General features: G+C 35.7%; 1 protein-coding gene across 1 annotated transcript in view; it reads left to right on the top strand.

The window, feature by feature from the left end:
* LOC144435326 (zinc finger ZZ-type and EF-hand domain-containing protein 1-like) overlaps positions 1–15,648 on the top strand; it is a 63,780-nt gene that overhangs the window by 42,143 nt on the left and 5,989 nt on the right. The window contains exons 51-68 of the mRNA XM_078123921.1: positions 144–260; positions 820–921; positions 1,930–2,376; positions 2,818–2,924; positions 3,563–3,645; positions 4,133–4,336; positions 5,352–5,523; positions 6,246–6,377; positions 6,898–7,009; positions 7,501–7,571; positions 8,343–8,462; positions 9,529–9,852; positions 11,991–12,091; positions 12,497–12,646; positions 12,797–12,875; positions 13,506–13,601; positions 14,423–14,599; positions 15,252–15,395. Of these exons, the coding sequence (XP_077980047.1) occupies positions 144–260; positions 820–921; positions 1,930–2,376; positions 2,818–2,924; positions 3,563–3,645; positions 4,133–4,336; positions 5,352–5,523; positions 6,246–6,377; positions 6,898–7,009; positions 7,501–7,571; positions 8,343–8,462; positions 9,529–9,852; positions 11,991–12,091; positions 12,497–12,646; positions 12,797–12,875; positions 13,506–13,601; positions 14,423–14,599; positions 15,252–15,395 (2,738 nt within the window). The remainder of the gene's footprint in view (positions 1–143; positions 261–819; positions 922–1,929; positions 2,377–2,817; positions 2,925–3,562; positions 3,646–4,132; positions 4,337–5,351; positions 5,524–6,245; positions 6,378–6,897; positions 7,010–7,500; positions 7,572–8,342; positions 8,463–9,528; positions 9,853–11,990; positions 12,092–12,496; positions 12,647–12,796; positions 12,876–13,505; positions 13,602–14,422; positions 14,600–15,251; positions 15,396–15,648) is intronic.

Raw genomic sequence — 15,648 nt, 5'->3', positions numbered from 1 at the left:
TTTTGGAGCTTTTTATTTTGGCAATAAATAACTGTTTCTATGCCACTTTGTATACCATTCTATATAACTTATCAGTATGTTAGGGTATGTTAACAATTTCACATGTGGTTAAGTATAAAACATAGACATATTAACTTTTACAGTGAGTAATACCAATCAAATGAGTACACTACCCACCTATCTACATCACCATTCTTGGATACAGTTTGCTGCTCTGGCATTATCACTGGCTGATACTATCAACAACCCCCAACCTCATGGTAAATTTACTCTACACATTCTAAACACAAACAGATTTTTGAAGATTTTAACTTTCATTTTTATAAACACAATTGTCTATTTAATAGGTATTGTTATGTAATATTAATATTTAAGAATTTAAAATAAAACAAATGTATGATGTCTAATTTGAAACATACTTTCAAAACTTTGTGTTTTGTTTGAACTTTGAGCTTGTGAACTTTGAACTTAGTACAGCTGAAGTCACTGAAATTTTAGAATAACCCAGAAGAAGTAAGACTTTATCACTCACTGTGTTTGGTCTAAACGTTTTGGTGGTTTCAATATTTTTGACAATCTCTGATGAAGCATACTTCAATGAAAAACCTAGTGGGACATTTACAACCATTTTGGTACTTGTCTGTTGCTAAGTATCTTTAGTTTAATATGATATTCATTAAAAAGGAAGTTATACAGGTACCCAAAAATGTTGGAAGACATCATTTATGTAGTGTAGTATCAATTCAAGCAATTATATTTTAGCCACATTTCAATGTAGTTTGCTATCGAGAGATAATTTTTGTTATGTTTTATACACAGTTGTAAGCAGTGAGTATTTGAAATTTGCCAGCCAACTCCATCAGCAGTGTATAGAGTTGTGTATTACATCACTAACATTTGCAGAGAGTTCTGTCACTAAAGGTAGGTAGTCAACATCATTACACTGTACGTGCCAGTGATATACTTGCATTGCCATTGATGAGTACACTTAGTACAACTCATAACAACAAAATAAAGCATTTCCTTTATGTACCACAATTGTTTATAGCATCCACATCAAGTATAAAAGTATACTGTTTCATCTGCTAATTGACCATGTTAGAAAGGCCATATGCTAGGCTTGCAAATAAACGAATTAAAACGGTGTACTTTTACACTTGATATGGATGCTATAATTTAGTATAAATGAGCATAGTACATAGTGCTTTTAAATTAATACTTAAGTGTTACTCATTATATTTGTATTGGCACTACAGTGCAATGCAACACTGAAAATATTGCTGAATAGAAATTGATACTTGACTCCATTATTTATAGTCGCTTCAAAAAACTAGGTTTCAATACCGTAACTTCACAACTACTACTGAAAATACCATTTCCTATCTGTATGCAAATGAGCATACATGTATGCAAATGAGTATGCCATGTGATCATTCCACATACAAGAAGACATGTGAATGCACCATAACTATGTATGAACTTTGCCCTTAGATAGACATGTAATTATAACAGAATCCTGTGATTTGTGAATGCCATTGCTGCCACTCAGAGTATTTGCACTTGTGGTTGCATTGTGTTCTGCTGCAATATCACTCACTATGCTCATGAAAGTACAACCACAGAGAACACTGCAGGCACTAATTAAAATACCGCAATTATGTCACACTGGTACTTCCGTGGGGTTCTGTGATATTATTCCTCAATGGTTGTCTAGAAATATGGCAAATATATGATTTTATAGAACTGAGCTTGGTTTTTAGTTGTAAGCATGTTTGATATTCAAAAGTTCAAATTTTTTTCAAAAAGTGGATCCTGCCTATCTGCTTCACAAATTAATTTGCCTAGAAGATGATATGAATGCAAGATTTTACATTAAAATGTAACATTTGTTGAAAGATGATTGACACTTATTTCACTTTTCTTTGTAAGATGAGAAAAAGGACAAAGGTGCTGAGAAAGTGAAAGAAGTTTCAAAGATGGAGGAGGGAAAAAGTGATGAAACCACTCCAGATAAGGTTGCTGATGGAGATAAGAAAGATGAAGTTAGTGGTGTGAAAAAAGATGAAGAGGTGGCTGCAACAAAAGAAGACAAAAAGGAAGATGAAGCAAAAAGAGACAGTGGAACAAGTACAGAAAAGAGTGAGGACAAAGTTAGTGGGGAAGTCGACAAAGCAGCAGTGGCAGAGGAAGATGGGAAGATAGCTGAAGCTAAGGGAGGTGACGAGACAGCTGCAGTTAAAGATGTCAAGGCAACTGCAGCAGAAGATGATAAGAGAGTCGTTGCTAAGGATGATACAGAGGAATCGGAAGAAGAACCAAAGAGTAAAAAAGCCAGAACAGAAGAAGACCATGCTGAGACTAAAGATAAGATTGATGGAGGTAGATAGTGAAATAAGATAACAAATAATTTTGTGTAAATTATGGTATTGGTGAAATGATTGGAATCAATGACAGTGTCTACTAAATGTAAGATGTTCATAAAACTAATGCGAGTTTTAACAAAGAAATTATACATGGAGGTTTGAAGAAATAGACAATGCTGATAAGAAGGTTTGTCTCCTTTTCATCAGTACTACTGGTCTTTCTGTGTGCCTGTGTACCAGTCTGTCTGCCTGTCTGTCTGTCTGTCTGTCAGTTTAAGCCTTTTTACCAGTCTATCTGCCATGTGAAGCATACCTTTCTATCTGTTCCTCCATACACGTGTATAAGGATTTTTGTGGACAGCAATAAGTAATTTTTGGCCCCCTTTTGAAAAGTTTACTAGTAATATTTGACTCATGATTGACTGTTAACATTGTTTTGTTTTAACAGTTGTATATGACAGAAAGGCTACCAGTACATCATCTGCTGATGCACATGAAGTAGCCTTTGCTGGCTGTTCACAGGAGAGAATTCTGGGATTGCTAGGTTCAATGTTACCACAGGTATGTAACTGTGTCTTCAATGTCAAAATGTAATATTTCTATTAGACTTAGATACAAGATATCATAAAATGCAAGAATGATGGGTATAATGTATTGGTTTATACATTGCTCATTTAAGAACTCGGACAAACTGAAATTGGGGTTAGGGATGTTGAATACAGAATCAGAATCAGAATACAGTTTGATACAGTGGTTGTTAAAGGCTTTAATCTGTGGAAAATTGTTATTATATTGAAAGCTAGGCCAAGTGTCCTTCAGGTGTGTCCTTGCAATAGACCTGTTGCCAGTTCCAATATGCATTACGCCATGTATTGTGTACACGCTGAGGGGTTTGCATGTGCTACTCAGCTCGGGGGTGGGTGTGGGGGGTGGTTGTCACCTGACCTTACCCTGGGTTCACCCGTAAAATCCCTCTCAATCATTGATGGTGTTTAATCTTTGTTATATACAACATGTCTTTTTATCATTTCCTGATAAAATTTTTATTTCCAACGTAATAAAGACAAAACAAGACTAACTGTAACAACATAAAAGCCGTCCTCTCGCGCAATGCATCTTGGAACCGGAAAATCAATCAACTATGTACCAGTGAACAAGCATGACATGTTTATTAGGTCTTTTTCTGTTTCTTTTCACAGAATGGCAAGACGGCAGCATGTGCACATGTCATGGAGAGTTTCAAAGTAGATACCATCTTACCAATGTTGTTTGCTATAGCAAGGTATGTGTTCACATTTATTACAGTGAAATTCAAAGTAGATACAATCTTACCAAATGTTGTTTTCTATAGCAAGGTATGTGTTCACATTATAATGAAATATTCAAAGTAGATACAATTTTACCAAATGCTGTTTGCTATAGCAAGGTAGGTGTTCACATTACAGTGAAATTCAAAGTAGATACAATCTTACCAATGTTGTTTGCTATAGCAAGGTATGTGTTCACATTATAGTGAATTTCAAAGTAGATACCATCTTACCAATGTTGTTTGCTATAGCAAGGTATTTGTTCATATTATAGTGAAATTCAAAGTAGATACCATCTTACCAATGTTGTTTGCTATAGCAAGGTATGTGTTCACATTACAGTGAAATTCAAAGTAGATACCATCTTACCAATGTTGTTTGCTATAGCAAGGTATGTGTTCACATTACAGTGAAATTCAAAGTAAACTAAACCCCTGAATTCCCATTATTTATTATTTACAGAGGAGAGAAGGGCCATGATAATAACACCCAACACTTGGCATTAGGATTACTTGGTCAAGTTTTACAACGACTAACACCTGAAGTATGTGACAAGGCCATTAAGACTGATGAACAGCAGAAAGACGATAGCAGTGCTGTTGTCAAATATGATGGCTCTACAACTGCACAGTTCTTGTTTACATTTGGAGCATCATGTCTTGAAAGGTAAGCTGAAGGGAAAATGTTTGATACTGACGTTATGGTTTGAAAATATGGGTGGCTTCATGGCTGTTATTACTTTTTTCAAAGTAATGTTTGTCTTTTTCCTTGTCATCCTAGTACAATTTTTCCTGTTTAAGACATTATTTGGTCTTAACGATCTTTGTGCAAATATTTGCAGCATGTCAACTATCACTTTTTGAAGAGTGTTCTCGCTCATCACTGGACTGTTACTATGTAGAAAACATTCCAACCACAAGATTTATTCAGTTGATGTAAAGATTTTTCAGATAATTTCCATTGTGACAATCACTTCTATATTTGTCAGGACTGGTGTAAACAAGTTTCTGACAAGTTTACATTATTAATCATAACTAATAAAAATTTGTTCAGACTAGTGACTTTACTGTTAATTTGTAAAAGTTTGACATTCTGCATAAATCATATATTTCAAGAGTGACTGTAAATTCTGTAGTCTAGCTGTTACACGCTCAGGCAATTCTGGTAACTTTAAAATTGGCCACAGGTTGTATAGCACCAAAGGTACTGTCAAGGGCTTGCTCTTGGCTGCACACTAGAGGGCTTGCTCTTGGCTGCACACTAGAGGGCTTGCTCTTGGCTGCACACTAGAGGGCTTGCTCTTGGCTGCACACTAGAGGGCTTGCTCTGGGCTGCACACTAGAGGGCTTGCTCTGGGCTGCACACTAGAGGGCTTGCTCTGGGCTGCACACTAGAGGGCTTGCTCTGGGCTGCACACTAGAGGGCTTGCTCTTGGCTGCACACGAGAGGGCTTGCTCTGGGCTGCACACGAGAGGGCTTGCTCTTGGCTGCACATGAGAGGGCTTGCTCTGGGCTGCACATGAGAGGGCTTGCTCTGGGCTGCACACTAGAGGGCTTGCTCTTGGCTGCACACGAGAGGGCTTGCTCTTGGCTGCACACTAGACTGTCAATCTCTGCTTTTGTTCAGCAACCTTCTGAGCACAGATCCAGGTCTAACTACAAGACTATATTTTTTTTGTAGGAGTGGATTGGAGTGGGCCTCCGTGATGTCAGATGTCTTACAAAGACTGTGTCATTACTCTTACTGGAAGTCATCGTTAGCTAACAACATTAGTAAATGTCTACAAGACCTACCACAAGTACCTAAACTATCCAGTATCTTTGCATTGTTTGTGGTTGCAGGATTCCCAGAGGTACAGTTATCTTAATTATCTATTGTTAATAAGTACTGAATTATCAGCATGTCTCTTTTTTTGTATTGTCAAAATTGTGAAGTTGAATCAGATGCATGAGTTGTTTTCGAAGTTTAAAATTTTCCTTTCTGCATTGGCTGACACTTTGTATTTTTGAATACCTTTCTCCACCACATCTGTGTCACTGATGGTGTACTTGTTGTTACATAACCATGGCCATATTTCCAGGTTTGCTATGCATACAGACATTGCTTAAATTAAAGAACTGATGGTAAAGCTGATTTTCAAACTGCCTTCATTGACATATGGTGTCATGATTATTATGATGTAATATGTGCTTTCACCAATCAACTTCTAACCAGTACATGACATAATGTGTTTCCACCAATCAGCATATATGCAGTATATGATGTAATGTGTGCCTCCACCAATCAGCTTCTAACCAGTACATGACATAATATGTGTTTCCACCAATCAGCATCTATGCAGTATATGATGTAATGTGTGCTTTCACCAATCAACTTTTAACCAGTACATGACATAATATGTGTTTCCATCAATCAGCTTCAAATCTAATGTGTTTTTTCCCTGATGAAAGCTGAGCAGATATCAAAATGATATTTCATCACTATAACCTCAGTGTTAAAACTCCAACAGTATCTGTACATGATTTATATAGACACTTTGTTGTGAAGTAATCTTGATGTTGTGATTAATTTTAGGTTCTGACACTAGGAACACCAGCTATACATACAGAGGCTAGTGGCGATACCAGAGAGTGTATTATTCTAAAACATATATCAGACGTACATAGAGCCATTATTGTAGACACTAAAATGAGGAAGAGAAAACATGTAAGTAAAACTTACCCAATCTGTGTCAAGTAAAGACTTCAAATCATATGATTTTGCAAGGTGAAAGTTGTAAATAAAATATGATATTTCCTTTACTTTTGTGTGTTGTTAATTGAAAATGTCCATCTCACTCCAGACATAAAGACCATTGCTATTGTTTGATCCACAGTAATCACAAAGATCCTAATTTGTAAAAGTTGAGTAAAAATGTCACTTGTGGGGGATTATCCAAATCTTTCTAATGTAATTCTATTGTTGTGATGGTACAGAGGTCTGCTCTTGTTTGTTTTTGGCATTTGAAAGTATTTGTATATCAAAGCATTTGCTTTGAAAACCTTGATTCAGAAGTGTAATACGTGAGACAAAACAAATGAGATTAAAATCTGGTTAATATTGTTGTTAAATATGTTTTCCAAATGTCAAAAATATAAAGTAAAAATTTTGCTGAATAAAAAAAATTTTCACAGTGCTCTTTGTGTCAAAGTCTTGGAATAAACTTGTCTAAACTTGTCTGTTTTAGGTGAAAGAATACCAGGTACAGTGTAAACCTGCCATCCGAGAACCCTTAGATGAAGAAAGGTTGGCCAGGTTCTTGAATATTGCCAAGGATATACTAGGAATGTCCAAACAAGGTGAGATTAGCTAGATATCTGAGTAAACCAATGTCCCATTCAATAGCTTATCACTATTGTATCAACATGTTGCGACAATAGTTTTAGTTTGTGTCTATCTTTAATATATTAAACCAAAGACTCAATTACCATATTAATGTAATTGTACTATTCACGGCAATAAAATGAAAAGACTGACAGCAGTATATGAGATATGTATCTATGAAACAGTTGACTCATTGTCAAACTTGAAGGAAATCCAATCTTTGTTTGCTGATGCACACATGATATGTAATGACAATTGTTTTTAGAAAGTTGCCGAGAAATATGAGAAGAAGGTTGAAAAACATGAACATTATACTGTGATAGTGAAATGACTTGTGTGGGCTGCTTAGTACGCCCTCACTGGTAGGATTGTGTCAGTACTTTGTTATTATGGTACCCATGTTAAGATTACTTCTTTCCAAAATTGTTGTCAGTGTGTGTAATGCTGTATTTGTATTCCTTTATAGGTAAAGTCATGAGCGTTGAAAACATGTGGGTGCTAGCCTTGACACTCAAAGCCATATTAGCTAATTTACAGGTAGGATAATACTTCAACATTGGTGATATTAAAGTTTACACAGAGTGGGGATGTAACGTTTTTGGTGTCAGGAGAAATGACATCTCAAGTAAAGTCATTCTTCTAGATATCGTCTCCTAAAGTCAGTAGGATTCCTTTGATTTTGTTTCCCAATGCATTAAGTATAGGTATGGCATGTGTTCTTTCATTTGTCTTTTGTGAGATAGTACAGGTATGTAAGGTATATATGGAGTTATTGGTAAATTCCATATGGAAATTTCAAAGAAACGTGACAATCTAGATTTTATCTTACAGTCTTGTTTTAAAACTAAATTTTAAGTACATATACTGGTACAGTGTGTGTGTGTGTGTGTGTGTGTGTGTGTGTGTGTGTGTGTGTGTGTGTGTGTGTGTGTGTGTGTGTGTGTTTGTGTGTGTGTCTGTGTGTGTGTGTATGTGTGTGTGTGTCTGTGTCTGTGTGTGTGCATGCGTGTGTGTGTGTGTGTGTGTGTGTGTGTGTGTGCATGTGTGTGTGTGCAGTGTATGTTCATGTGTGTTGTGTTTATGTTTATGTTTGTATACAGGAAGTCTCACTCATACTGATAAAAGGATGTGACCACATGATACATATTGACAACTTGTAACACGCCCCACTGTAATAAACACAATATGACAAAATATTCAAACTTGAAAAGTACATTGTACTCATTTTTATCAATCTCCATTGACGTCAAGGTAGCTGTTCATTTTCTGTTCACTTATCAGTATCTGTATGTACATGTCTTTAAACAGAGTACTGATGTGTTAAGGAGTGTTACTCAACTGTTAGACAGTGGACTGGTTCCGTCATTGGTTCACATGGCTTCCAAAGGTACAGGGTTTAGTAGACAATGGTTGCTGAAAGACTTAGAGGTGAGAATATTTTGTTTTTTATGAGTTTGTTGAAATAGTCAGATGTGATACCTCTTGTTTTATATGAGTCTGTCAGATGAAGTACTAGTTGGCTACAGTGACAATTATGATTCCGTAAATTGTGACTCCATCCTGTGTGAAACTATCATATTATGATATCATGTTTTGTTGAAGGTCAAGAATCTGAAATTGTCAGTTAAAGAATAAATCATGTGTGTAATTACAGAGCTGTAAGACTATGACAGAACCCCATGACATGTGAGTGCAAGTGTGGCATACTCGGGGTATTGCATGAGTGCTTGCAGTGTTCTCTGTGGCAGTACTTTCGTGTGAGAGTAGAGAGTGAAAGTGCATCAGAAAACACTGCAAGCACAAGTGCAAATACCCCCTCAGTACACACACTGTGCAAATACCCCTTGAGTACACACACTGTGCAAATACCCCCTGAGTACCCACACTGTGCAAATACCCCTGAGTACCCACACTGGAACTCACGTGACATGGGGTTCTGTTACTATTACATATGTTTATCCAAAACAATAAATTTCCATGAAAATGACAGTGTACGATGCTTTCATGACCATGCAGAATGAACAAGTGTATCCTCATTTGCATATGAATGGCATATGGGTATATGGGTATGCAATAAAGTTTTCCGTATTGTACTGCAGTGACCTACCACTAGTATATGTGCCCCCCCCCCCCCCCCCATACAAATAATCTCAGTACATATGTAATAATTTTTACATGTACATGGCAATAAAACCAACTGTTATAGTCTTTTTTGTTGTCATCCTATCAACTTTTCAAGCAAGAATAAATTTGCATGGTTAAGAATACATCTTTGTTTTCATTCTCATTTTGTGTAGAGTCAAGCAACGACAGATATTTGATATGTGAGACTCTACAAGTATACTATATTTACAATTTACACAGCATTATGTAGATTTGAAAATCCAATTGCCACTAAAATATTTTCTTTTAAAAATTCTATGTGTGATTAATTTCTCAGTTGTGGACAGAGATATTTATGAAACTGATCTGACCAATCATATCTTTTGTGTAGATTCTATCAGTGATGTTGTACACTGGTGATAAATCAGAGACTGTCGTTAAACACCACAAGACGAAACCGATACCTAAGAAGAAACATGCCACTATACCAGAACATAGAGGTAGTGATGATGATAACAGTGATTCGTACAGTGACTGGACTACTGATAGTAGTGATAGTAGTAGTAGTAGTAGTGATGATGATGATGATGATGAGTTAAAGAATACCCCGTCATCACCTACCAAGACACCAGGTGATGCAACAGCACCTACTGAACCAGTAGGGGGACTAGATCCACTGGATGGACTTGAAGAAAATACTAAAATATGCTTCCAGGTAAATTCTTCAATTACAATTATACCACTGAATCTGTTGCTCTTCAATGTGGTAGATTACACAAGTGAGTGATGGCGGTTGTGCAATTCTAATCACCCTGTGATAAACAGTGTGTAAACATTTGAAGTTTCAAAACAGCACTTCAAGTTCACAGAAGTCTAAATAAACTAGTTTTCAGAGAGACACCTCCCTACGGAGACTATAATTAAACCAATGTCCCATTCAATAGCTTATCACTGTTGTATCAACATGTTGCCACAATTGTTTTAGTTTGTGTCTATCTTAGAGAACCGAAGGCTCAACTACCAGGGTAATATATTATTCCCCAATAGATTCCTTCATTTAGCCAAGACTAATGGAAGTGGCATACATGGCCTTGTCAAGATGAGTCAAAGAAAAGTTATGAAAACTTTTTCAGTGCAGAATTTCTGATCAGAACAAGGGCATGAGGCAACAATTCTGGTGTCTATCAACAATTGAATAACATGAATAAAGACAATATCAAAAAGTTCCGTCAAGTTTATAATTACTTCATTATCTTGAATCAATAATTAATATCTAATTAAAATACACAGAAAAATACATACAGTAACTTGAAACGCGCTGAAATATAAATAGAATACGGCGGACTGGGACGTAACATGCGTAATGCATGTCTAGTCTAACGTGTGTGGAGTGTACCGATTGTGTAACGCCCCCAACGGTCATATAAATTATCTGTCTTGTCGCGAGCTCGCGATCGCGAGCTCGAATGATTCGAATCTTTGCAACCGTCCATAAAAGTACTGGATGTTGAAAATTCCATATGCACGAGCTCGACATTTGCTCAATTTGCTCAATTTGCTCAATTGCTAAAAAAGGAAGGGTAGGACACTGTGGTGTTCTTTTTCGTCGTAAGATTGAAACCACATCGCCCTCGTTCACGGACGCTTTCTGTTTCGGGCAAACTTACGCGTTTTTGTGTACTCAGTCAAATGATGTTGTTACGTTTTCTCTTTCATTCAAAGGTATATTTTGAAGAGACACAGATATGACGAGTAATGTTTAATGATTATTTTTACGTAATTTTATAAATATAATATAGACCGGAATCGACTGTGTGTTCGAGCCTACCGTAACTCTACGGCATCAAATATTGATTAAACCAAGATATTATCAATTGTGTTTTTGTTTATATCCCTCGCAAAAGACGCACCGTTTCGGAGCTTCAGTTCATATAATATGCTGTTTCGGCAATCTGTTTTACTGTCCCGCAAACGCCACAATGTACTGAAACATGCGAAATATATACCTCACCACAAGAGGGCAGCAGGTGGTATCGAGCTTCGAGCGAAAATTCATGGGTCACATGTTCGAATTGAAGCGTCCTGATTGGTTTATTCGATGTCGTGTCCTACCCCTCTGTATTACAAGTTTAAGCAAGGAATGCATTTGCTCGAGCTCGAGCACGGCAAGCAGCACGTCACGCATCGAAGCGTCAGCTGTCGCGAGCGAACTAAGCGTCGATTTTGCATGCACCATGATCGTGTTCCATTAAATCATTACAGACAAAATCTATCCATATAGTTTCTTTTCCTTTATTCTTTTTTGGAGTCTTCCATATTTATATAAACTTTTTCTGCGATTGTTAAAAATGTTTCATTTTTTAAAAGACCGGAAAGTGTACAAGTACATACCCAAAATAACAAATATGTGTAGACGTGTATAATGAGTTCATTAAAATAAACTACAAATAAAGAAGTAAGTATGTAAATGTGACTCATAGCTAACTTGGGCCTTTATTATCTGGATATCATTATCATTTTTGGGTTTCACCAGAATTGTTGCCTCATGCCCCTGATCAGAATGGAGACTAAGTTTGAGGAACAGTATACGTATACCTGTGTATGCTTAGATTCTATCAGTGATGTTGTACTCGTAGTAACAAGACCCCTTAGGCCACTCATATTTTCCTTAGCTGAAAAAAAGAAAAGAAATATATTTGGGGAATAATATCTGTTAGTAAGTATTCTATTGGTATTGCATCAGCCAAGTGTTGATCACATCTCAAAATAATCTCTGAGTCGCTCCTTTAAATTTCAAATTTTCAAAAGTATCAAAATCAAAATGTAAACTCTATGTAAACGTCTTGTTTGTAGATAACTAATGATGCATTGAAAGCACCCTTATCTGTACTGAGAGCTATGTATGAAGCCAATGGTAGACAGACTAATCTCCTGTTGGATGAAGTACAGAAATGGTAAGTATAGACTGTTATTGCCATAGTAACTGTATCTTTGAGCACTTATCATAATGTGACCTGCTTATAAAAAAACATTTATACCATGCATGAGCCAAATTTTGACACTGGTTTTTCTGTGTTTGAAGTATGAGTAAATATGTTCAAAATTGGCATTACTTTCCCTGATTTTTCTTTGATATTACCGATACTGTTAATTTTAAGATCCTACTTTTAGGGATCTTTTCTATAGTATGCATTGCAGCCATATCACTGAAAAGTTATAATATATTATTGTATATGAGCAAAGTGTTGACATCTATCAGCAAGACTAAAGTCAAACATAGCATGATCAAGATAATTTTGCTGGGTTTGTCGTGTTATTGGTATTTCCTAAATTCTTAGCATTTTCTTACTGTTCAACAGCTTTGATGGTGATATGTTCCATGTCAGTGACCATATCAAGGACTTAGCCAAGAAGTGGGAACCACTCAAACCCCCAGTATTAGAAGATATGGAGAATAGAGTTGTTGATATTGGTGTTATTAGCTATACACCAACCAAGACCTTACCAAAGTAAGTCATGTCAGCTATTATCATTGTTCATATTGGTGTTATTAGCTATATACATAAATGGTGACTTTACCAAAGCAAGTCATGAATTTGAGTTAGATAGTAAAGCTGATACGTAATAAAATGTTAAAATTGTGTTTGTACTACTTACAGACAAGTAAATGTAGCAATTGAAGAACCCAATGATGGCATACAGAAGTTAATATCAACACCTGAAACTGAAATGAAACAAGTAAGTTAATTGTATTCATTCATTCATTCATTCATTCATTCATTCATTCATTCATTCATTCATTCATTCATTCATTCATTCATTCATCCATTCGTTCATTCATTCATTCGTTCGTTTATTCATTTGTTTGTTTGTTCATTCATTCATTCCTCATTCTTTCATCCATCCACTCATTCATCCATCCATCCATTCATTCATTCATTCATTCCCCATTCTTTCATTCATCCATCCATTCATTCATTCATTCTTCCATTCATTCATTCATTCATTCATTCATCCATTAATTAATTCATTTATTCATTCATTCATTCATTCATTCATTCATTCATTCATATAATATAATATATTCAATGTATGGCCAATGTATAATCTTTGATATAATTCCTAATGTTAGCAAAGACTCAAATATCTTGTCAATCTTGAAGCCATCCAAAATCAAAGTAAATCAAATTATGAAGTGATAATTTATTTATGAAGTAGAAATTGGATTTCAAATTTCAAGAATATATGCTTAGTAAATACTTCCATTCATATATGGAAACGTGATAACAATTTAGTTCAATATCAATATTCAAACCCAGACCAAACCAAGAATATTTCATCAAATACCTTTATCTGTTGATTTTCCAGAGTTATGGAAGACAGCAACGCAGTAAGAGTTCTACACTGTTACGTAAAGAACTGGAAACCCACGGCAAGTCAGGATCACGGCCATATTTGTGTAAAGTAAGTTGTCATAACAATTACCATGTACAGTATTTGGGTATTACATCCAATCCAGCAGGGTTTTTTCACAAATCAAGTATGAAATAGTAAAATAAATAAATGCATAAATAAAACTAGTAAAGTGATTAGTTTTGTGAAAATTTGGGAGATACGCTACTGTGTATGACAATAGCCATATCCAATTAAACTCTAATGTAGGAATATGGGTAGATTTATTTGGCCTATGACAGTGGCAATCAAGGTAAGATAGACACATCCTAAAACTATTGCCTAGACATGTAGACTTAAGCTATCGATCTGGATGTTGGTTCAGTTATGTGTACGGTAGGGTATCATTTGTAATGACTTTCGTGATCTTGCAGTGTACATTTTGGAAGCATCCAGAATTTCCATTATCTTGATTACATGGTGAAAGCCACACCAAATAACAATAGTTTTAGTTTGTGTCTATCTAAGTTAGTAAACCAAAAGCTTGATTGTTGCTGTAGTATATTGCCTTCATATTGTTGTTTGATTTTTAATTTGTCGTTGTGAGAGTTGAATTCATCCGATGAAGAGTGACCATATAAGAGGAATGAAACCAAGGTAACTACAGGAAATCTAGCCATTTGCCTACATCAGATATGTAATTAGATAGGGCACTAACTGTGAACTTAGCCAATGCATATCAAAGTACATGTTATTACAAATAGTTTTGAAGACTTGAAAAGTTCAGTGAAAACTGATTAAAATGTGTGATTTTTTTTATACAACAGATTCCTTGTATTCTTTTAACCCATTGAACTAACTTTGATGATGTGAATACCTCTTTTTTTATCTAGGTCAATACTGCAATAACCATAATTTATGCACGTCATGTGCTGTCAGCAGTGTTAGCTGATTGGCCAGGAGATAATTACATCATCAGCTGTCAGTCACTTGGTTGCAATGAACACACTCAGCTGGTCAGTGCCATAGATTTATTACAGAGAGCTGAGGATAAGGGTAGTTTCTTTAAGGTGAGTTACGTACCGATCTATAATATACAGAGAGCTGAGGATAAGGGTAGTTTCTTTAAGGTGAGTTACATACCGATCTATAATATACAGAGAGTGGAGCATAAGGGTAGTTTCTTTAAGGTGAGTTACATACCGATCTATAATATACAGAACGTGCAGCATAAGGGTAGTTTCTTTAAGGTGAGTTACGTACCGATCTATAATATACAGAGAGCTGAGGATAAGTGTAGTTTCTTTAAGGTGAGTTAGGTACCGATCTATAATATACAGAACGTGCAGCATAAGGGTAGTTTCTTAGGAGTTACCTGATGATGAACACCAAGAGCTTGTCATTTCAAGGTAATTTAGGTCATTCAAAATCAAATGTTTTGAGTATCAGAGATGAGTTCCTGCAAAAAAAGTTATTACAGATACAAAGATCATTTTATACAAAGTATGGTATTTGATTGGTTAAAGCAGTTAATTTATGCAGAGTGTTTGATTTTTATTGGTTATTGATACTTGATTATGCCAAGTATTGCATTTTGATTGGTTTAAGCATTTAATTTATGCAGAGTGTTGCATTTTTGTTGGTTTATGATACTTACATGTAATTATACCAATTTTGATTGGTTAAAGTAATTAATTCATTTAAATATTGTATTGGTTACAGGTTGTTCGCAATGCAGTGCAATATTGTAAACCAGAGTTGTTAACACCTCTGTCTCTGGCAGCCTGTCATTTTATGGAGGAGGTGAATTTATGCACAGAAACAAAAGAATCAGAACATCCGTATAAAAACAACACAACTGCACAGGTTTGTACAACAATATATTCATTGTAAGTGTATTTTATCTGAAAACTTTGAGGACAAGTTAAGTGTAGCTGGACTAAATGGAGAAAGTGGAAGTGTAACTAGATATTGACCTTGACCATGAGATATATAATAATTTCAGCTGTTGTCATAACTACCATGATTGTTGCAAGCCCTTCATATGGGTTGGACAGCCCTTTGTAAAAATGGTATAGTCCAGGTCATAGACGTCAGGGAAGTTGCTACAATACTAATG

The sequence above is a fragment of the Glandiceps talaboti genome, chromosome 5 (genome assembly GCF_964340395.1).
Source record: "Glandiceps talaboti chromosome 5, keGlaTala1.1, whole genome shotgun sequence".
Classification (NCBI taxonomy): Eukaryota; Metazoa; Hemichordata; class Enteropneusta; family Spengelidae; genus Glandiceps; species Glandiceps talaboti.
Note: the sequence above shows the minus strand (reverse complement) of the source record. Positions and strands in the feature narration are given on the sequence as shown.